The sequence below is a fragment of the Podarcis pityusensis genome, assembly GCF_964106645.2.
Source record: "Podarcis pityusensis genome assembly, chromosome: 4".
Classification (NCBI taxonomy): Eukaryota; Metazoa; Chordata; class Lepidosauria; order Squamata; family Lacertidae; genus Podarcis; species Podarcis pityusensis.
This window is the reverse complement of record NC_138027.1, coordinates 42,501,439-42,524,352: the sequence shown is the minus strand read 5'-3', so window position 1 is coordinate 42,524,352 and position 22,914 is coordinate 42,501,439. Positions and strand designations below refer to the sequence as shown.

Genomic DNA, 22,914 nt, shown 5'->3' with positions numbered 1-22,914 from the left:
CACATGGTTAAAACTTTTATGTTCTTCCAGGCCTTTTTAAGATATATATTTAATTCACAGTGGCAGTCTTAATATATGCATTTAAGGGCTATTTAAGTTTTTTTGCTATACAGCAGTTTGTTGTTTTGGTTTCATTGCGCTGCTTTTGTATTTGGGTTTCTGTGTTGTTCGTCTCTTAAGTTTATTGTGGATTTATTGTGTATGGTTTTTTTCTATTTTATTAAAATTCTTTTTAGACCCCAGGGATCACCAAAAAGGGCGTAAGTAACTGGCCACTTTAGTGTCTAATCAGCAAAATTTTAAATGTGTTTGGAAATATAACAAAACAGCTGATTTTAGACCTAAGCAGATTGCAATTCAAGCACAGCTCAAGTCCAATGCCATTATATTATGAAATCACATACTTTAAATCCCATCTTTCTAAGGAGTGGTAAATGATTCTACTATGTAATGATAGTGCTGGCAGAGATACTACTAGTATTCTTGCCCAAACCTTGATTTGAAGTAAAGTAGAAAGGAAAATGCTTTGGGGGAAATAAGGGAAGCTAGAGATGTTGCCATGGAAGAATATGCCTATAGCTGATGGTGAGGAAATAAAGTCACAGAAATATCACAAAAATAAGAACATTTCAGTGGGGTGTATATCTATCGATCTATCTGTCTATCTATCTGGCAGTTGCAAAGGTTTGTTTGTTTTATTAAGCTAAAGAGCTTTCATATCTAATAAATTACAATTTTCAATGGATTTCTTAATTGACCTTTTATTTTTTATTTTTTATTATAAGACTTCAATTTTAATAAAAGTTAATCAACTGTACATCAAAAAAATATACATGTGCCCCACTGAAGCCCTTACTGTATGTATCCCAGTAGAGAGCTGTGCAGGGACCAACTTAAGCATTCTACTCAGAACCTATCACACCTGAGTTCAATAGAATTCCAAGATGCCCTGAAAAAAAACCTTATCTAGCCCAGTGTACTTTCTGATGAGGATGGCTCAGCAGAAAATGAAGGCTTTGGAAGGAGAACCGCAGAAAGGGAAGCAACACAGTCAAATCCATTTCTCCCCTCCTTCGGGAACTCTGGAGACCTTAAGTTTGCCTTCGCATATAACCAATGGGAAATGGTGTTCAGTGTCCAAGAGATAAAAGTGCACTCCTCTGTTCTGTGCTAAATGTGCATGGAGAATGTTAGGTCTGTAGAGCTTTAAAATAACATTCTTGAATATTTGTGAAATGTCATCATGCTTCCACACCCAATTCATAAACATTTCACCTCTTGCACAACCAAATTCTTGGAGACAACTTCTTAATCTCTTTTGGTTGTTGTTTTTAAACAAAAAACCTCAGAAAAAACAATTTTGACACTCCTTATCTGGTGAGGTGATCTCTTGGCATTTTTACATGTATATTTTTTAAAAATTTCTCAGAAATCATCTCCTCTCTGGTGAGAGTCACCTGAGAATTACATTAGGATGGCTAGTTAAGATGCTAAAGCAGAGGAGGCAGTAGGTAAAGCTGCATCTATCAGTAGATCTCTATGTAACTGCAGTAAATCAGAATTGTTAAGCAGTAGCAGCAACAAAATGGCACACTCATTGTACTGCCAATATGAAAAATATGGGGTAGCTAGGAGCAGAGTTTTGTATGGAAGGATGGTGAGTTCTGTTCAGTTCCTTTACTCAGTAGCATAAAACATGGCCAGGCTGCATTGCTTATCTGACATCCCTTCTGGACAGCGGCTATGAAAGATGGCGGAAAAACTGAGGTTTTTACACAGAGGCTGGATGACCATCTTTCAGGAACTCTTTATTTGCGATTCCTGCATTGCATGGGGCTGGACTAGATGACCCTTCGTGTCCCCTTTCAACTCAACAATTCTGTGCTGTGTACTGAGATGAGAAGGGGTGAGGCAGCAGAGAGATTGGCACAGCGCAAACACACCAGCAGGAACAGCAGATTAGCTCCTCTGGCACATCTGTACCCTGCCAACCTCACTCCTGCTCTCCAGCCCCAGATGCAGCAGTGTCTTGGCTGGGTGGGGCGAGGCCAGGTATGCAGTGTAGCCCCATCACGCCATCCGCTATTGCCTATTCTCATATTATCTGTCACTAAGGTCAGAATTCTTCCATTCTAAGCATAAAGAACTTAAGGATGGATCATGGGGTTTTAGTAAACAAAAAACAAACAAACCCCTAAGTGGATTAAATATGCCTGCAGTCTGCCCACACTTGTGCTAAAGATAGCCAGAAGAGCTCAATTCCTTCTCAAAGCTATTCGACAATGTAATAGTTCAGCTGTAAATGCAGGACACAATAATTTCAGGCATTAAGTGTTCATATGTCCTTTGATTTCGGTTTTGAGATTTCAATAAAGTTCTTAACTGACTTGATAATATTGATACTGTTTATACCCATTTTGGTAGTATTCAGTTGCTTGGAGAAAACCAAATCCATCCCAACCATCACGCCCATTTCATTTTCCAGTTTTCATTAATTCTGTAATACTAAAGTCATGATGCTTATCCACCCACCAAACTATATAGCATGATGATAAGATAGCAATTCCTGCATTGTCACACTATAATATCTTGCAAGAAAGTGACATTTTAAAGGTGTGAATCTTAAAGAATTTTTCACATGGCAACCTCCCATTCTCTGAGACTAATTCTGTAACATGAGAGTCTCACTCAACGCAACACATAAAATCCACAAGCATAGGATCTCCCTGTAGGTTTTATTATTACCAGTTGGGAGCCCCATATTTCTGCTCTGACAATTTGAAAAGTGGAGCTGAAGGGAGTCAGTTAACATGTCTGGTACCTGCATGGTTTCCCCATTGCTCTAGTTACAGTTGGGAGGGGCAATTCAGAAAGGTAAAATAGCATCGGAGAAGCACGTTTTGCACTCTCTCCAAGTACTATTTCTCTAGTTATCAAAGCCACTGCACGAGGCTGCTAGTTAAGAAAAAGAACAGAATAAAATTCTAGTTACAGATTTCCTGCATCATATCACTTTTCATGGTAAAAGGTAGGAGCTGGTTTCAACCAGACAGTTCCACTAGTGGGAGCCAATGCAAGACGTCAGAATAGCATTCAGGAGGAGAGTGCAAAGGGGTTCTCTCCCCCCCCATTGGCTCTAGAAGGGTTAGGACAGGCATGTCCAAAGTCTGCTAATTTGGCCCCCTGACCAGTTTTATCAGGCCCCTGTGGCAGTTCATTTATTGGGATCAAATCCTTAAAAAAGCTCAACAAGTTCAATTCTTTAAAAAAGCTCAGTAACTTTGGTCAGCCCTCACGCATGTTCACTTCATCAAATCCGGCCCTCTTTGAAAAAAGTTTGGGCACCCCTGGGTTAGGAGAATCGCAATAACAGCATGCAGGAGGAGAGGGGAGATTGTTCCACTAGTGTAAGGAAAAACGCTTACACTAGTGGAACAATCATAATAGTGTGATGTTGAATTCCTCTCCAAATTTTCCCCAGGAATTTCCAGATTTTGCATGTGGCTAATCAGACTGCATGGGTAACACTGGTTTTGCAGGTCAGATTTTTGTGTATCTGTGTCCTGCTGTCCAGGTGTTGAATGGCAACCTAATCTTTAAAAAGAATGTATACCTGAAGGCATATATAAAACCCAACTTGTGTGCTCACAAAACCAAAGGAATAAAGTACAGTAAATGAGATGTAACCAAGTTTCCTTATAAACCTTACCTCTCCATAGCCCTGTCTTGCTTTTTGAAATGGCAGTCTCTGGACTGAAGCGACTAGCTTGGTTTAAAGCTCTTGAGAAGTGTTCATCCACTACTGACCCAATATCACCCTGAAAGTAAGTGAAAAGGACGCAGCGAGAGTTAAGGTACTCCATATCAGTAGGCTGGTCTTTCTCATCTTCCTCTTGTTTATTAGGAAGGGTCGCTTCCAGAGATTCCTGCATCTTGCTGTATACAGCTAGCTTACTCTGGTATAAGGGGGGGAAAACAGAAAGAAAGAAAGTAAGATAACTTCAAGTACAGACCACAGAAACATACATGCATTTAACGTATGGCAGTGGAGATACATTTTATATTATTACAGTGGTACCTCAGGTTACATACACTTCAGGTTACATACTCCGCTAACCCAGAAATAGTGCTTCAGGTTAAGAACTTTGCTTCAGGATGAGAACATAAATCGTGCTCCGGCGGCACGGCGGCAGCAGGAGGCCCCATTAGCTAAAGTGGTGCTTCAGGTTAAGAACGGACCTCCAGAACGAATTAAGTATTTAACCCGAGGTACCACTGTATACATTTACTTGTAGCCAGCCCTATCTATTCCGTAAGTGCCTGCCACAGAGAATGGCCATTCATATTGTGTCATATAGGGATGAAGATAAGTAGAAATGCAGACCAAATGAAATTAACTGACCTAACAAACACCACCAAGATTAATGCACAAATCAAAACATAACCCCTTCCATTATTCAGTGGCCAGTGAGGCATCCTCCAGATATTCATAGAATCATAAACTGTCAGGTTAGAAGGCACCCTTGGGGTCATCTAGTCCAAACCCCTGCAATGCAGGAATCTCAATATGTTTTTGAGCACAACTCCCATAATTCCTCAGCATTGGCTGTTCTGGCCAAACTAATGGGAGTTGTAGTCTAACTAAAACTTGATGGTTCAACATTGACTATGGTGGATTTTACAAACAGTCATACTGGTTCTTGTTTTAAATGACTCAAGTGGCTCAAGTTCATGCTGTTATGGTGCAGGCCTATGCACACCTATCTGGCAGCTTTGCATTGAACTCAGCAGGAATTCCTCGTGATAACCATGCTTTTAATGGTATTGCACTGTTCCTCAATCAGCCATGTGATGAATTATTACTCTTGTTCAAGTGATGAATTTTCCCAACCCTAACTTATGAGCGGAAAACGTTATAAAAAATTCCAGCTTTATAATTCAGTTTTAGGCATTCTTCACTATCCTCCACTTGTCATAGCTTTCCTAGGCTTAGTTATCATTTGTGGAGGAGGAGGATGCTACACATAGATGTGGGTAGCAGAATCGAGCCATTTGTGAGCGGGGAGAGGGGGAGTCTAAGCATTGCCAAAGATACAAAACAAATCTGTGCTCTTCCCTCATTCAAGCAAATGCTGCATTTTTTTACATAACACCAACTTATAAAAACATTGCATATAAAAGATGATTAAATGTGATGAGATTGCTGTGAGATAAACAAACCCTTTTAAAGTTCATAAGGGGGGGGGAAAGAAACATAATTAAAACCAATGTTGGATGATGAAAGCCTCTGCGTATCTCTCCACAATTTTTCTGTCAAATCAAACGAAAATGTCAAAATAAATTAAGTGTGAAGATCAATTTTACATGGAACATATTTTTCAGATGTTCCATGTTACGAATGTTTTCCAAGAAGCCCAGATCCACACCCCTCTGGCAGTGAGCATCCCTTTGTGCCCAGCATGGGGGAGAGAAGGGAACGGGTGTGATTGTTGGCTGCATGGCCAGTGGCTGTTCATCTTAGGGTACAATTGCCAGCCATGCCACCTGCTATGGAGGCCTCAGCATTTGGCTGACTTGCTCATGCAGAGCTAGTTGGCTGGGGGACCAGGATACATACACCAAAGTGGAGGCTCCTTTGCTTTGGTCTCCACCTGATGAATAAACTTGAGGATTCTTGTCTTACCTCCTCTCCCACTCTGCTATCATATGTCAATTATCCAGGGTTATTAGTTCCCCTTTCTCATATGAACTTGTTGTGCATATATTTTGGTTCATGGCAGTTTGTGCTTTTGTTTCTTAACCGTTACAACTGGCACTTAAGCATTAGACACAGACCATAGTTTGGGAAGTAAGGGGCTTCCAGGAACTGGGAGACGGATGAACCCCCCTCCTTGGTGGTGGCAGGCAGCAGGAATGGCTCACATGGTATGTTTGTTCTAAGTCACTCCATCCCCTCCCCCAGTAATTTCCACGTTATTTGCAGAAGGAGTTGTCATTAGCATCAGATTGTCCCTGCTTGCATTACACCATCCTCAAGCGCGCTGCAATCAAAAAGGTTGCAGGTTTTTAACTCAGCTCTCTGTGGGCTTATTATCCACACTTACCTTTCATCCACTGGTACAGCCTGTGCTTTAAAGCTCGGGGTCTGAGCACCCTTTTCCCCTCTGGAGCTTCCCCCTTGAAAATCTACTCTTTAATGCTCAATCGGAGCAAATGTTAGTCCGTGGAAATACCAAACCAACATCCACTCTGATTGAGCAGGTTTTCACAGGGAAAGCTCTGGAGCAAAATAGGGGGGGGGTGCAGTGGGACACAGAGCTTTAAGGTGCCGACCTGTGCCTGGAAAGAGTGGGGCAAAAGGCATGTATGGATAAGCCCTTAGTGTTTCCCATTCTTCCCCTTCACCCTCTGTGCAGCACAATGTTTGCCACCATTCTTAGGCTCTCATAGAAGTAGTCTGTTAAATAGCATTTTAGCCTGACCCAGGCTTTTCCAACCTAGTGCTGCCCAGATGTTTTGGGCTGCAAACTGCCATAGGACCTAGTCAGCACATCGTGCTGCCTGCAACTGATGGAAGTTGAAGTTCAAGAACATGGGCACATGAGCAGCTGGGATCTGAGGATGTGAGAGAGTATGCAAAAGAGGAAGAGTCCAGTGTTTTATAACTTTCACTTATTTCATTTCTTTCAGCTCAGCAGCATCAAGTTAGTATTTTCAGTTTCTTAGAAATAACACATTGTTACTCACATCACAAAAGAACAGGGTGAGCAACCACAGCCCTGGGGGCAAAATGTAGCTCTTCCTTCAGGCCCCTTGGTACTCACCCCCCACCCCACCCCCCAGTTTACATACCCTCTTACATGGAAAACTGTGCCATATATTAGCAAAAAACAACGGGAAGAAAATTGCATTGCAGTGTTCACTGTCATACATTATCATCTCTATTTTTCATCATGGGCCAGTTTTGGCGTTGTCACACTCCCTGCAAATGTAGCAGTTTGACTCTGCCCTTTGCAGATGTCATTTTATTGTTATTGTTTTCAGCTTATTGAGATCATTTTCAAATGGCGAACCAGGAAAATTTACATGTGAAGGGTAGGCCAAGGGGACAATGTGGAAACTTGTTCCTGGGATCCAGATGCTACTGCCTGGAAGTCTGCTAGCGTTTGTATATAGTAGGTGGAATTCAGGAAATTAAAACTCATATCCAGAGCTGCTGCTCTGTGCAGGAATGCTCTTCGTTTCATGGTCAAGGCTCTCTCACAGCATTTGCATTTCAATCTTTCCTGTTTCTCATCCCAAGAGTTATTGCTGAAAGTTATTTTGGTTAATTTTAGAAAATGAAGCTGAATCTTTGATATTCCTATTTTATCCTAAGATGCTAACACTTTACCAGCCTAGTGGCAAACTTTCTCTACATACACAGAATGTTTTTTTCAACAACAGGGTAATACTTGATATACATTTTCAAGCAACAGAAACCAAATGAATTCCCCCCCCCCCTTAAAGTTTTCACAGTAGGACAATTCCTAAGACATCTCTTTGAGCCTCAACGTTGTTCATGTTATGAAGTTAGATTTTCATTGGCAGTCTTCAAGAGAGGGGGGAATCCTAGCCATAAAATTAAACTTTACTAACACTTTTAAAGCAAATTATTCCTTATGGTCCTCTTCCAAAGCACCTTGATATGAGTACATACTAAGGCTTCTCCATTCATTTCAATGAATAAATCGACTAAAATGAATGGAGAAGCCTTTGCACACGTGAGAGTTCTGAGAGTGCATTTCATAGGATGGCTGCTATTGCAACCCATGCCATTTGACAGATGACCCTTTGTCAGCAAAGTGGCAACAATACTACGGAGTCAACATTGCTGTAAGCATAACCATGCATCATCTGCGGCATGAACCATAATAGCAGCAGGGCACGCCATGTTGCATAGCAGAAATAAGCAAAGCCATCTTGCAAAGATGCCACAGAGCAAAACTAGGAATTATTCCCCCATAGGTCTCTCTGCCATCACTAAACACACCCTCACTGGTACAACGCCTTACAAAAACAGACCAAAGATCTATCTAGCCTGCCAGGCAATAGTCGTCTCCTGTTCTGGTTCCTCACTGACTTCAAACCTCAAGGTATATAGGCATCATGACTGGTAGCAAGTGACAGCCCGATTCTTCATGAATTTGTCTAATTCCCTTTCAAAACCATCAAAGTTGGTGACCACCACAATGCTTGTGGTAACAAATTCCATAATTTAACTGTGTGTATTTGACTACTCAGCTTCATTGGAAGACCCCATGTTTTGATATTGTGGGAGGGCCCATTTTCTCTACACCATATATACCTCTTAACATAGTCTCTATTACTCATCTTTTTTCTAAACTATAAAGGACCAAGCTATGTTATTTCCTCTTGCAGAAGAGTAGCTCATAGAATTGCACAGTTGGAAAGGATCCCAGGGGTCATCTAGTCCAAACCCCTTCAATGCAGCTATTTCCTGGCACCTGCTACATTATTCTTTTAAACTGGAGTCTGTAACTGGCACCTTCTACATGAAAAAAAAAGGCCCTCTTGCACTGAGATACAGTCCATCCCCATATTATAAAGATATCCTGGAGCTTTTGAAAACAGATCCCCATAAGCTTTAAGGCCTTTCCAGCGATGAAAAATAGGACAAGCTCAATTTGCAGCCCCAATAAAATGAACTGAATAATAAAAGGACGAGAACAAGTGTGTGTGTGTGTGTGTGTGTGTGTGTGTAAAGAGAAAGACATTTACAAATAGTGATGTACAAATTGCATGTCAAATGCAATCACCCTGAAAATTCCTAAGTCAGTGCATTCACATAACTTACACAACTGAGAATTTTAAACTATAACCTTTTTTCAAACTGTTCGACATATTTCATAAAGAAGGCATTTAATGCCATCGTATTTGGAAACAAAAAAATACAGGTTTTAGCCTGTTGGGGTTCTCAGCTCTTGGAAGGCTCTTAAACCTAGCAGAAGTTTCCATGAACTGAGGGGGGAACAGAATTTGATGATTTGCCTTCCCTTTTGCAGCCCACTGTGCCCACCAGAAATCTGCTCCAGAATGTTGGAAGGCCCTCTGGAGCACTGCAGGAGGTGACCGGGGTGGGGGAGGTTATAAAAGAAAGGTGTGATTTGCAAAAACTCTCTTCCTCCCACCTCTCATTTACGGAAGCCTCCACTAAAGGGAAGAGCCTTCCAAGAGCAGACATACGTAACTGGATATAACCAACTGATGTATTTGTTACAGTTTCAGATTATTCTCTTGCCACTGCTTGGATCAATGCTTATAAAACTTCGTAGGGATGAGGTGAAGTGTCAGAAATTGTTGAAGGCATAACTGGATATCGGCAGCAAAGTTTAAAGCACACTTCCTGTGAGTGTTGATATGAATAAATTCGCATTGGTATGAAAAGGATGGTCAGACCACAGGCCAAATGTGTCTGGCTCAGTGCTGATGTCCATCTGCTGGCGATTGCAAATGTTTGGCTCTCCTCTAACATATTTTCTCCTTCCTTTCTCCACCTACAGCAGCATGCCCCAACCCCTCATCCCCTTCCCACCAATTAAATGCAGCCTGTGCATTTAAAATATCACCTGGTTAGCAGGCATGACAAGTAAGTAAATACGGGGATATGGAACAAGAGATTCTAAGTACTGTACAGCATATGACATAATCTAGTGCAATTTAGTCACTACCTATTTTCCATAGGCAGCAATGGCCAACCCCGGTAAGTAGCAGGTAAGCAGTAGGGTTGGCCATTGCTGCCTATGGGAAATGAATGCCAGTTTCTTTCCAATCTATCATAAGAACCATCCTAATAAGCATGCAAAAGGAATTACCATCAACCCCACCCAGTATGGCTAATAGTCAGGGGTGATGGGTGCTATAGTCAAACAACATTAGGAGGGCCACAGGTTGTCCATCTAGGGCATGCTGCAGTCTAAACGTGTACACTTCACCATACCAGTGCTTCAGTGGAAAAATATCTAAACATGTGCTGAAGCATCCCAATTGAAATCAGTGGAATCTGAAAGTTCACTTTGGCGTGATCAAGGCTAAAGTAGTGAGTAATCTATTGTACAATTTTAGTTCAGAAAACATCAGCTTGTTGCAATATTCATGATTAAATTATAATTAACAGAAAATGAATTTGGAATTCTTTTCCCATTGTATTTTGACAACACCAAAAGCAGAACAGACTAGACAGAGCCAAGGGAAAGGGAAAAAATGAAACTGTCTAAATCTGTTGTTTATGTTAGGATTTATGTAAGCCATGGTTGAGGTTATTAATATTTTATTTTATTTTTTAATTTATAATTTTCATTTATATACATTATAACAATTATTTAACCATAGTATTAATCTTTTCAAGTTTTGACTCCCTTTCCCCTCTTTCTGCGGTTCCTTACATTTATTTTCATCCTTTCCTGCATACTTCAAATTTCTTTTAATCATCTGTTCTCATATATATATATATATCTCATAGGTAAAGGTAAAGGGACCCATGAACATTAGGTCCAGTCGTGGCCGACTCTGGGGTTGTAGCACTCATCTTGCTTTATTGGCCGAGGGAGCCGGTGTACAGCTTCCGGGTCATGTGGCCAGCATGACTAAGCCGCTTCTGGCAAACCAGAGCAGTGCACGGAAACGCTGTTTACCTTCCCGCCGGAGCGGTACCTATTTATCTACTTGCACTTTGACATGCTTTCGAACTGCTAGGTTGGCAGGAGCAGGGAACAAGTAATGGGAGCTCACCCCATTGTGGGGATTCAAACTGCCAACCTTCTGGACTTCCGGGGTGGCGCCATCGGTAATGGCGGATTCCCTCTGATCCGGAGGGACTGGCTCCATGGGAAACGGGTCTGTTCCGCTACAGCGAAGCGGGGACCCTCTAAAAATCACAGGCGGATGAAGCCTGTGACCGTGGGACTCGGCGGGCACCTTTTGCACCCCCCCCCCATTTGTAAAGGAACCCAATTACGGGCTCCGGAGCGAAGAGGGGCTAGTGGCGCGGTGCTGAGAGTCAACTGCTTCTTCCGTGGAGCGAAGCCGCACAGCCGTTGCCAGACAGCGCTACCTTTTTCCTGGGACAATTTGGCTACAAAACAACTACCCGTGAACAGATCAAATTTGGACAATTGGACTTTAAACAACGATCTGTGAGTAGAACGGAAAATTGGATTAAGAAATTCCTCTTAATTTGGCACTGAAGCGGGAAGGTCTAAACAGGAAGTCAGCCTTCCGTTTCTTGTAGATAGATTAAAGCAAAGACATGGCAAACTAGAGTGTAGAAAATCGTTTGTAAAGGATCAACTTTCATCATCTAAAATTACTGAACCCCCTTCGGAAGCAGGAGAAGAGGGGGGATTTTTTCCGGATTGCTTAAACCTGCAGAAGAGAGTGTAAGAAAAGTAATTTTCCACCGTCTTGAACCTGGGAGCGGGGTGTCAGGACAGACGTTTTTGGGAAAGTTCATTGACTATAGACAAATGTTTTTGACAGATAGTTAAAAGAAGAGAAACATAGTGATCCCATTGTGCTCTTTCGCAATTTAAAGGAACAAATATTGACAAAATATCTGAAAAAGGAAACTTTGTTGTTAGATCTGCTGTTAAAAAAAAAAAAAGAGTTGGATACAAATAGAAGTTCTTCCCCTAGAGGGAGCTTGTGAAACTGTTACTAAACTTGAACTGGGGAGCAGCTGCAACAGATTAAGATCGTGGGAATAGACTTCTGACCTTGTATAACAATGTGCTCAGAGGCTCTGGTGCGTGCTTTCTATAAAACAAGTGCTTTATTGGAACAGTTACATGAGAAGACGGATTTGATGACTGTTGCGATCAGAAATTTTGGACAGGTAGTGGGTATCTATATAGAACCCACTCAGGAATCAAATCAGGAATGTGCTCTGACAGATCAGATGAAGGAGGAGGTTGTGGCTGGACCCCGAGAGGCAGAGATGGAGGGAACCGTGGCCCAGCAGGAACATGAGTGGTTGGACCTGACAAATGAACCTGGAAAAAGCCAGATTTGGAGAGATAGAGTCTTGTTTGGTTTGGAGACGGGGGGCTGGATAGACCCCCCTATGCAGGGATGTTTTGACTTTTCAAGTCTGGCGTTGGGTCGGGAGGAGTTTGGAGTTGTGGGGGTCCTCAATTTTGGAGGGATCTTGAAAAATGTTTTTAAATACCACATGGTGTTCAGTGTGGACTATGGAAAAGGGGCTGATCTGTCGAGAAGGGATAAAAATACTGGCAAGCTGGAGTCTCCACGAGTGAAAGGAGCAGAAGACAAAGTAAAGTACAGGTATAAATATGAAGAAGATCTGCGGAAGGGACATGGAAGAGACTTAAGGGCCTCTGACATAAGGTTACCAGGTTAATGAACTAGATGGATGGGATAGAAAGGACTGACAAAACCCGTGACCAGGAGGAAGAGACGTTGGATGAAGATTGGAGAAAGTTTCAAAAATTCTATTTAGGAATGTTTTCTAAAATTAATGAGTATTAAAAAAGATGTTGGAACGAAATTATTTGGCTTTAGCAGAAATGTTAAAAAGAACTATGCAAGAATATGTCATGGTTATGAGAAATTGGTATAGATAAGACTCAAGCTTTAAGTTTTAGGGTTTTTTATAGTAAGATAAGGTTAAAATAGATTAAGGTAATTTAATGACAGAATATTATGAAAAATGGGAAGGATTTGCTGTGATAATCAATAACTAGAATACAAAAAAGGGAGGGGTGAGGAGGTCGATGAAATAAGGTAATGACAGTTAAGGATTTGGGAATATTGGATCTGTTTTTAAACTTTTGTGGTTTATTTTTGTTTTTTGATTTTGATGTGTTATGTGTTTTGTTTTTTGCTTTTTGCTTTTGATTTTTATCGACTTGTATTGTTTGATTGTGGTTTGTTTTTCCTTGCTTTTTTCTTTTTTTCTTCTTCTTGACTTTTCTGTAATCTTAAAATTCTTAATAAATATCATTTAAAAAACAACAACAAACAAACTGCCAACCTTCTGATCGGCAAGTCCTAGGCTCTGTGGTTTAACCCACAGCGCCACCCATGTCCCATATATATCTCATATATATGTTTAAAACTACAGGTTTTCACAATAATCCTGCCAATGTCTTGAACTGTTTACAGCTTGTTTGTAAATACTCAATAAACCACGTTCATTCCTTTCTAAAACGTTTGTTGTCTTGATTTCTTATTCTTCCAGTAAGTTTTGCTATTTCTGCATACTCCACTAGTTTCTGTATCTAATCTTCTTTTGTTGGTACTTCTATATCCTTCCACTTTGGGGCAAATAACATTTTTGCAGCTATAGTCGCATACATAAATAAATTTCTATATTTTTTGGGTAGTTCTAATCCTATAATTCCCAAGAGAAAAGCTTCTGGCTTTTTTTACTAATGTTATCTTAAACATCTTTTTCAATTCATTATATATCACCATTTCCCAGTAAGCTTTAACAAGACCACCACATGTGAAAAAGGTGCCTTCTTTTTCTTTACATTTCCAACACTTATTTGACTTTGATTTATACATTTTTGCCAATCTACTAGGTGTTAGGTACCATTTATATAGCATTTTCATATGATTTTGACTTAAACAATAACATGCTGTAAATTTTATATCTGTATTCTATAATCGTTCCCATCCTTCCATTTCTATATTATGCCTAATATCTATTGCCCAGTCTATCACTGAAGATTTCATTTGTTCGACCTTTGTCTCCCTACCCAACAGCATCTTGTACATTTTAGACATCACTTTAACATTACAATTTAACATGTCTCTAATTGTGATAGTTGTTCCCCAAACCCCCACTTCATATCCTTTCTAAATATTTCATTCAAATGATATTGTTACCATTTTGTTACCATTCCTGGTAAATCCTTAACCTCTTTTAATTTAAATTCTCCACCCTCCTCTCCTTTCTATAAGTCGCCCAACTTTCCGACATATTTTTCTTTTTCACTGCTATGGCTTCAAAGGTGAAAACCAAAGTGGTGTTTTAGTTTCCAATAAAAATTTGTATTTGTCCCATATTCTATACAAATTTTTCCTAATTATATTGTTTGTAAAACCTTTATGTACTTTCACCTTTTCATACCACAAATAAGCGTGCCAACCAAAAATATTATCGTGACCTTCCAAATCTGGGGTTGTTATTGTTGTAGGGTTTGTTTGTTTTTTGCCTGCTACGGGCTTATAAAGTATTACTTATAAAGGCAAACAAATATTCCAAATCCCCTAAAATATCACTGGCAGTGTCTTCTGAATTTTATTGACTCCAAATGTTGCCATTCTATAACCATCAAGTGTGCAAAGGTAAAGGAAGTGTGATTGTTTCTACAATTTTTAGTCTTAGACCAAAGATTCCCCAGACACATTTCCCTGCATGTCCACGTCCATTAAAATCTATGCACATGCACCTGTGAAACAGATGACCAGCACAGTTGGTGAAGCTCTGAGAGTGCCCGTCACCTGTTTGAAGGATAGGCTAGATTTGGTCCTCTTCTCCCTAGAAGGAACCAGTGCTTTCAACCTCGCCATGCTGATGCCATCAGGGATGTATATTGGACTGAGTCAGAACATACCAGCATTCAGCCATAGGTGCCATTCACGGAAGATTTTTACAGTGTGCAGCAAAAGCTGCAAGGAATGTGACCCAGCAAAGAAAACAGTATGTGGAAGCTGCTCCAGGCACATTACCTCTGCTAGATAGCAGTGAGAGTCGGGGTTCTTATCAATGTTACGCAATATCATAGTTATTACCCTCAGGTTTTATTAAATCAGAAATCCATAAATACGTGAAAAGAGCAGAGACATCACCTCTTTACAAACTTGCCAGCTTGGAAATATAAAAAAGTGGGGGGAGAACAGCCAAACAGAAGTAAAGTGTTTCCTAAACTAAACTTGTGTTCAGGCAATGAAGCATACCTGTGTTCAGGCTGTCAACAATTAAAGTTAATCACCGTTTTCTTATCGCTGTTAAGATTCATATAGAAAAAAATGAAACAAAAACCCAAGGAGAAAAGATCAAGGCAGGAAAACATAGGGACAGTGGCATATAGAAGAAGTTAGATCTAACAATTCGCCAACAAAGAAATTTACTTGCTAAATACAGTATATGCTTCGCTCTATGGACTCAGTAGTCCCCTAAAAAGAAAGCGACTTCTTAATTTTAAAAATACATAGATGAAAAAAGATGCTCAAAACCTGGAACTGTAAAATGAAAAAGTAGAGATGAAGAAATTTAAGGTATATAAACCCTAATTTTTCCACTGCCACGCTGGACTTCCAAATATGATAGCAAACTGGAACATCTGTTCGTATTTGATCTCTTAGCAAATAATACTTGAAATTGTGGAATGCTTAAACAGTAAAACTGCAAATCAGTAAAATGGTTTCAATTGCAACTGTAATAACCCAGATTGCAAAATAAACTTCAGTATACTTCAGTGATGATGGTGATGGGAAGACATCCCAAATTCTACACGCTCTTACTGTCCATGTATAATGGACCTGAAAAAGTTAGCCAAGCATTGCTCAAACTGCCTTGGCAATGAATAAAGAGGAAATAATAAACTTGAAAAAGGGATTTTGTATTTTAGCCCATATTTGTGTCTCCCAGGCAAGCTGGTATTAAGGGTCACTTCCCATGTACGGAGAAAACAATTTTTGTGGATAATAATGATAAAACCTTATGGAATGCAGCAACAACCAAAAAATGTATTCTCAGATGACTGCATTGGGGCCAAGTCAATATTAGTCCCACTTCACCCACGCACAAGCATAGTCTAAAAATGCTGTCAGCCTGATAAGAATTTCCTGATTTACTTTGTTACATCAGATTCTTAAGTTAAAGGGTAAAAACAGCCCTTGCCGCTTTACTAGAAGAACAAGATGTTTGACTGTCTTTAAACAACAACAACCCTCTTCTCTAGATCTGCAAAAGAACTTAGTACTTTAAAACAGCACTGTAACAAAAAACAGTACTGGGGCTTGTTTTATCAAGCGAGGTGTCCTGCACACCAATTAGACATACTGTGCAACTTGGTGAATGTTTACTCAGAAGTTAGTTATACTGTGTTCAGTAGGACATAGTACATGTGTTCAGGATTGCAGCCATAGTAATAATATGCAGAAAGTACAACTAGGCCATTGTTATAGTTAATTACAATGAATTATGCTTGGTATAGAAATAACACTGTTTACACCCACAAAGCAATGCTCTCAATTAAAAACCCAAATGAAGCAATTAAAACAGTAAAGGCAGTGAAGGTTGCAATCCTATACAGGCTTAATTCCCAATGAAGTTAATAGGGCTTACTTTTGAGTTGACCTGTGTAGGATTACTGAAAGGCTTGTGGCACCTCAATGTAACAGATTTGTTGCAGCATAAGTTTTTGTGTAGTAGAGCCCACTTTATCAGATACATCTGATGAAGAGGACTTTCTTTAGTTCACAAAAGTGTAAACCCAAATTAATCTGGTAGTCGTAAAGTACCACAAAACTCTTCTGTTGTACCTTTTGCTCCAACATACAGACCCATTTAACTCACTGCAATTACGAAAATGACTTTCTGGCTATGCTCTTGAACGGGGCAGCACCTACAACTGACCAGGATAGCAAGTTTAAGGAGCGCACATTTACTTGGAAGTAAACCCTTACATACCACAATCCCAAATTACATTGTATGGACAGGAAGATCTCCCTCCAAAGCAGCTGTGTTCCGAGTATGTCTGTTAGAATCAACGAGACTAACTCGCAAACAAACAGATCTCGCAATCCATCCCATTGTACTTAGAAATAAGTTCCGCTGAAAGCAATGGAGCTTGCTTTCGAAAGCATACCTTCAGATGTCAGAGCACAAATGCAATCTTCCTTAAGGGCACCATCCCAGCATTAATTCAGAATTCGGGGGGTGGGAACCAGATGAGCAAAACCAAGGTGCGATGATCCAGCGCCCCAAACGTGTTTGCGCCCAGCGATCTCGTCAGGCGCCATGCCTAAGTAACGCGGACGAGCTTTCCTCCGCTTTCCCGTGGGCAACTTTGGCCAGGACTCAGCCCTGCGCGATCTTTTCTAGAAGCAGGGCCGAGCGCCGGGGCTGCCCTGGCCCTCAGGTGCCGGAGGACGGGCGCAGGCGGCCGAGGAGAAGCGCTTCCTGCTTACCTGGCGAGGCTCTCGCAAGCCGAGTGGCTGTCGAGAAAGCGAACCCCGCAAGGGTCCGGCCACAGAGTCGGGGCAACCCGAGTCACTCGGCTGGAATCCAGAAAAATACATACATTCCAGACCCTGGGGTCCAAAGCCGTCTCAAGTATATTCACACGCACGCCCAACTTTCCCCGCTCTAGCGCGCGCTTTTAAGACGCACAGACACGCGTCGTCGAAGTCCAGACGTTCACCTCTCTCATTGCTGCCTTTCCCCTCCCAGACCCACTTCCTCACAGTCACGAGCAAGGGAGGTAACACGCCAGAGGGGGCAATCCTGCCGGCACCACTAAAGGACACCGTCCGTCGAAGAAGTCTGTTTCTGCTATCTGAGCTTCTGGAAAGCGCCAAGAAACTTCCGCGTCAGATCCTAAGGTGACTTGGAGCGCCTCTGCTGCTACTTTCAGGGAGCGGGAGGTCGTGAAAACCCGCTCCGTCTAGGTCCCAGTCGCCGCCGGACACTCTCACGCCCCACACCCCTGACCCCCAGGTGTGCTCTCTGTTCACAGGCCGGCGCGCCTGACATTCCCCCCTCGGCTGGGGCTCGGTCCCCCTCTCCGCCACCCCGCCCAGGTACACACATACACACGTGGTGGCAAACAGCCCCGATGCCTTGTCTGTCACAAGTAGCGACAGGCAGTGTGTGCCGCACCCAAGGGAATGTATGTGCCTGCGACGTGGGAGAGACAAAGCGGGCGTCTGTGCGAGAAAGAGCGGGTGACCGTGAAGAAGGACATAAACATTCCTAAGATACGAGGAGTGACGCACATCGACGTTTATGTCAACACTCGCTTAGAGGCACAAATACTCAAGGCACAGGTCGTCGCACGCGCTTAAGACATCGCGCACGCTGGAGCCTCGTTCACACGTGCATCACCCGCTGACCGCTGCATCCGTCACTCGCACATACTGAAGTCAGGGCCATGAGCTGGCGACCTGGCTCGCAAGTATGTCAGGTTCATCAAAGACACGTGTAAAACCAGCGGGAGAGTCGCTCGGAGAAGCGGCTCTCTTCATCCAAACTGAGCCGCCCCGTCTGTTCTTCTCCCACCCCGCTCCTAGAATGGAACCTGCCCCGCCTCCTGCGCGTCCGGCAAGGGTCTCACCTGCTGGCTGTGCGCGAAGGGCGGCGCAGGAAAGGCGCCGGGGGCGGCGGGACCCGCAGCTACGGCGCCGGGCAGCTTGAGCTGGGGCGGGCAGCACGTCGCCTGCGGCTGGTGCCTCACCACGTCGGAGCAGCTCATGGCAGCCGCCGCGGGACCGGCTAATGCCAGCGTCCGGAGAAGCGGGAGCCGAGCCTTCCAGCCACCGGTGCCGGTCGCCGCGCTGCCTTCTCCCATCCGGGCTCGGGCGCGGAGCCTCGGGCTGCGGAGGCCAGTGGCGGAGGCGCCGTCATCTTCGGGAGTCTCGGGGAGCCGCCGCGGCGCTTAAATAGAAGCCGGGTTGCCTTGGGCGGAGGAGGCAGCGCAGCCCGGGGAGGCAGAGCAGGGGCAGCACGCCTCCGCCGCCCTGATTATCATAGACACAATGAGGGGCTGTCGCGCTCTGCCAATAGCTGCCCGGGCGCGGGGGAGCCGCGGCCCAACTTGGCAAACTCCGCCCCGCCGCCTTCGGATTGGCTAAAAGTTGGTGTCCGGACAGAGCGGGCTGGGAAGGGGATTGGCCGAGAAAGAAGGCGCGGAGAGAAAAAAGAAGGCGCCGACTCCGCCCCTTTTGCCGCGTGAGTTTCCCACGTCGCCCGGGAAGGCAGCGGCGCCTGGAGAGAACGAAGGAGGCGTTTGGGAAAGCGAGGCGACTGATGCGCGGGAGAAGAAGGGGAGACGAGCTTGGCAACTGGGATCGTGGTGACAGAGCGGCTTGGTCAGGGACCTGGTCGGTAAGGGTGTAACTGGAGATGAGGTGAAAGAAAGTGTTGGGGAAAGGGGCTAGGCAGGTCGCCAAAGACCCTTCATCTGAGTCCCTGTAATTAAGGGTTTTAATTAGACAATATGAGCCCTGCCAGTGCTTTTTTTCTTGAAATATATTTAGGGATAGTCTCATTTTGACTCAAGAAAATCAACATTTTTTTAGTTCAAATCGGGGAAAATAAATACAGTAAATGGACAAAAGTACAAAGATTCACAAAATGTTTAGGGATATGCATACCCCTGTGTCCCCCCAGGAATAAAAGCACTGGGTCCTGCTATCTCAAGACATTTTGGCACCTCAGTTGAAGATCTGCATCAGGAACAAGGGTGGGAAGAGACCAGCAGCGCCTCCTACTGGCCAGCAGGGCAGCAGCAGCAACAGGTGTTGCATTCCTTGGAGCACAGATCTGTTGCCACAGTAGATCTTGCCACCTGAGGGGATTGCCTCACCTTACCTCATGGGTGTGTTGGCCCTGTCATGAAGAATTCCAGAAAAGCTCTTCTTCTTCCTCATTTCTGCATAATAAGGAGATATTTTGCATGGCATTTTTAGTATTCATTTACCCAAAGAACATCTTTCTTTTCTGTTCAGGATTCCTGTTCCTCAGCTTGCAAACTTGCCATTAAAAGAGGTAAGAGACGATACAGTATCTTCCCTTAAATGTTTCACAGTAATTTCAAAAAGCAACATTGTTCTTCACTGAATGCAAGCAGAACATAAACTCGGAAGCAGCACTCGGAAGGAGCCTTATTTTGTATCCAAATGCAAGAACAAGTTTGCACATGCTAACCCAAAGCAGCGTTTAGCGCGAACAAGCAAAAGTGGGTGAAGCAGCTTTCTCCCTCCCTGCCAGTCTTGTTGCGATTGCACTACCAAGGGCTAAGCCACAGTTTGCTTTAGCATAAGGTCCAAACACAGACTGTAGCTAAGGTTGGTTACTGGTTTACACTAATCGTTCCTCTGTGAGCCCGCGTTTAGATGTAATATTTAGCCAAGTGTAACACAGCAGTATCAGGACTGGGAGAGGGATGTTGGAGCCACAATCTTCACTCTGGGAGCCATCCTGTTTACATGTTCACGCTAAGGCATGATCACGTGCAAACTTGGCCTCACTGAGACAGTAGCATTGTCCTCAATATACAAAACTGAAATTCTGCATCATCTGTGCAATGTGATGAACCAAACTTGTAGCTTCCAAATTCAAGCTTTTTCACTGCTGCACACTTGTCAGAACTTCAGACTGAAGATTATGCTGATCTATAAGGACATAACATGAATAATTTAAACAAACCGTTTCCATACAAAATTAAGATAATGTATGCTTTCTCATCTGTCTCCTGAGAAATCTCTATGTGGGACAAGAAGCTACAGTTAGAACTGGATATGGAACAACTGATTGGTTCAAAATTGGGAAAGGAGTACGACAAGGCTGTATATTGTCTCCCTGCTTATTTAACTTATATGCAGAATTCATCATGCGAAAGGCTGGGCTGGATGAATCCCTAGCCGGAATTAAGATTGCCGGAAGAAATATCAGCATCATCAGATATGCAGATGACACAACCTTGATGGCAGAAAATGAGGAGGAATTAAAGAACCTTTTATTGAGGGTGAAAGAGGAGAGCGCAAAATATGGTCTGAAGCTCAACATCAAAAAAACGAAGATCATGGCCACTGGTCCCATCACCTCCTGGCAAATAGAAGGGGAAGAAATGGAGGCAGTGAGAGATTTTACTTTCTTGGGTTCCATGATCACTGCAGATGGTGACAGCAGCCACAAAATTAAAAGACGCCTGCTTCTTGGGAGAAAAGCAATGACAAACCTAGACAGCATCTTAAAAAGTAGAGACATCACCTTGCCAACAAAGGTTCGTATAGGAAAAGCTATGGTTTTCCCAGTAGTGATGTATGGAAGTGAAAGTTGGACCATAAAGAAGGCTGATCGCCGAAGAATTGATGCTTTTGAATTATGGTGCTGGAGGAGACTCTTGAGAGTCCCATGGACTGCAAGAAGATCAAACCTATCCATTCTGAAGGAAATCAGCACTGAGTGCTCACTGGAAGGACAGATCCTGAAGCTGAGGCTCCAATATTTTGGCCACCTCATGAGAAGAGAAGACTCCCTGGAAAAGACCCTGATGTTGGGAAAGAGAACAAGGAGAAGGGGACGACAGAGGACAAGATGGTTGGATACTGTTCTCGAAGCTACCAGCATGAGTTTGACAAAACTGCGGGAGGCAGTGGAAGACAGGAGTGCCTGGCGTGCTCTGGTCCATGGGGTCACGAAGAGTTGGACACGACTAAATGACTAAACAACAACAACAACAATGCTTCCTCATTTCCAGATATGTCCCTTGTACGGCCATCAGAGCATTTTTGCTAAGGTTGTGTAAATTCCTCCAAACTGAAAGCGAATGGGAGTTCAGTAAGACTTAAGTGATTTAAGAAGGCTCAAACACTTCCCCATTTCTGTCAGGTGATGTTCTACTCTGTGCAGGGCAGCTGCAATCTTACAGGTCTTTTTATGTTTGTCCTTTTATTTATTATAATTATAGGGTTAGAAATAACGCATTTTTAAAAAATAAAAAAGCATATAAGCTAATATTTTTTATTCTAGAATGTCAGAAATAAAATCAGTTTTCTCACAAAATTGTTGTTTGCCTCATTTGCTGCTTCTCTTGCTTTTATGCAGTTTTATTACTGACATTTTTGCCCTGTTCAACTATGAAGCATGAATAGGATAGGGTGGCCTTTACTCACATGAAAGTTTCGTATTTAAAAGTCCCCGATCTTCCTGCACTGTATGGGGGAAAGTCCTTTGAGGACTTTTATCCATTGTCTCTTGAACATCAGGAGAAATCTCCACATGGCTGGGGACGCTGCTTTATTGGGGTCCCCAATTGCAAAGAGGCTTACTTTATTACTTATTTCGACTACACACACTCTCTCTCACACACACAAACATATGCAATGTACTGAAAACAAAAACAGCTACAGACAACTTAATAACAAATGTTACAAAAATACAGACAGTACCCGTGAAAATGCTGCATTCATACAAATTACTGATAAATATAGAAGAATATCAATTCTGCTTCTGACACACACCCTGCATAATGCAGTGATAGGGCTAGAAGGATTAAGACACTCTGGGAGATGATTCATAATGAAATGAAAAAGGTATTTAAATATACCCTTTTTAAGAAACCAGAGGCCTTTCTCCTGGGCATGGTCAGCCAATTGGTGTTAAAGAAGGATAGAATTTGTCTCATGTATGCAACAATAGCAGCAAGAATACTCATTGTGAAGTACTGGAAGACACAAGATTTATCTATCCAGGAAGAATGGCAGATGAAGTTGATGGACTATATGGAATTGGCGGAAACGACTGGCAGAAATCCGAGACCAGGGAGAAGAGTCGGTGGAAGAAAACTGGAAAAAGTTTAAGACTATGTATAGAAATATTGTAAAAATAATGAATGTTAGAAAAATGTTGGAATGAAGGTATATGGCTTTAGTAGAAATGTTATAAGGAATTAAGTATAAATAGAAATAGAGTATTAAAGGGAAAAATAAGATTAGAATATGTTAAGATAATTATAGGATAGAAAACAGAGGAAGATGGAAAGGAATTGCTGAAACAATTCATAGAAGTGGAATACAGAAAGGGAGGCGTGAGGAGGTCGTGGAAATAAGGGAATGAAAGTTAAGATATTGAAATTGTTTTGTGTTTTAAATGGTTTG

The 22,914-nt window shown here is 42.5% G+C and overlaps 1 protein-coding gene across 2 annotated transcripts in view; it reads right to left on the bottom strand.

The window, feature by feature from the left end:
* Positions 1-18,964, bottom strand: part of VGLL3 (vestigial like family member 3) — a 28,529-nt gene extending 9,565 nt beyond the window's left edge. The window contains exons 1-2 of one of the 2 annotated variants that reach the window (XM_081001555.1): positions 18,369-18,964; positions 3,710-3,818 (exon numbers count right to left, since the gene is read on the bottom strand). In XM_081001555.1, coding sequence (XP_080857681.1) covers positions 3,710-3,818; positions 18,369-18,602 — 343 coding nt within the window. In that variant the 5' untranslated portion in view covers positions 18,603-18,964. Of the gene's footprint in view, positions 1-3,709; positions 3,957-18,368 lie in introns of both variants that reach the window. The other variant, XM_081001554.1, reaches the window with a different exon arrangement.
* Positions 18,965-22,914: the final 3,950 nt, after the last annotated feature.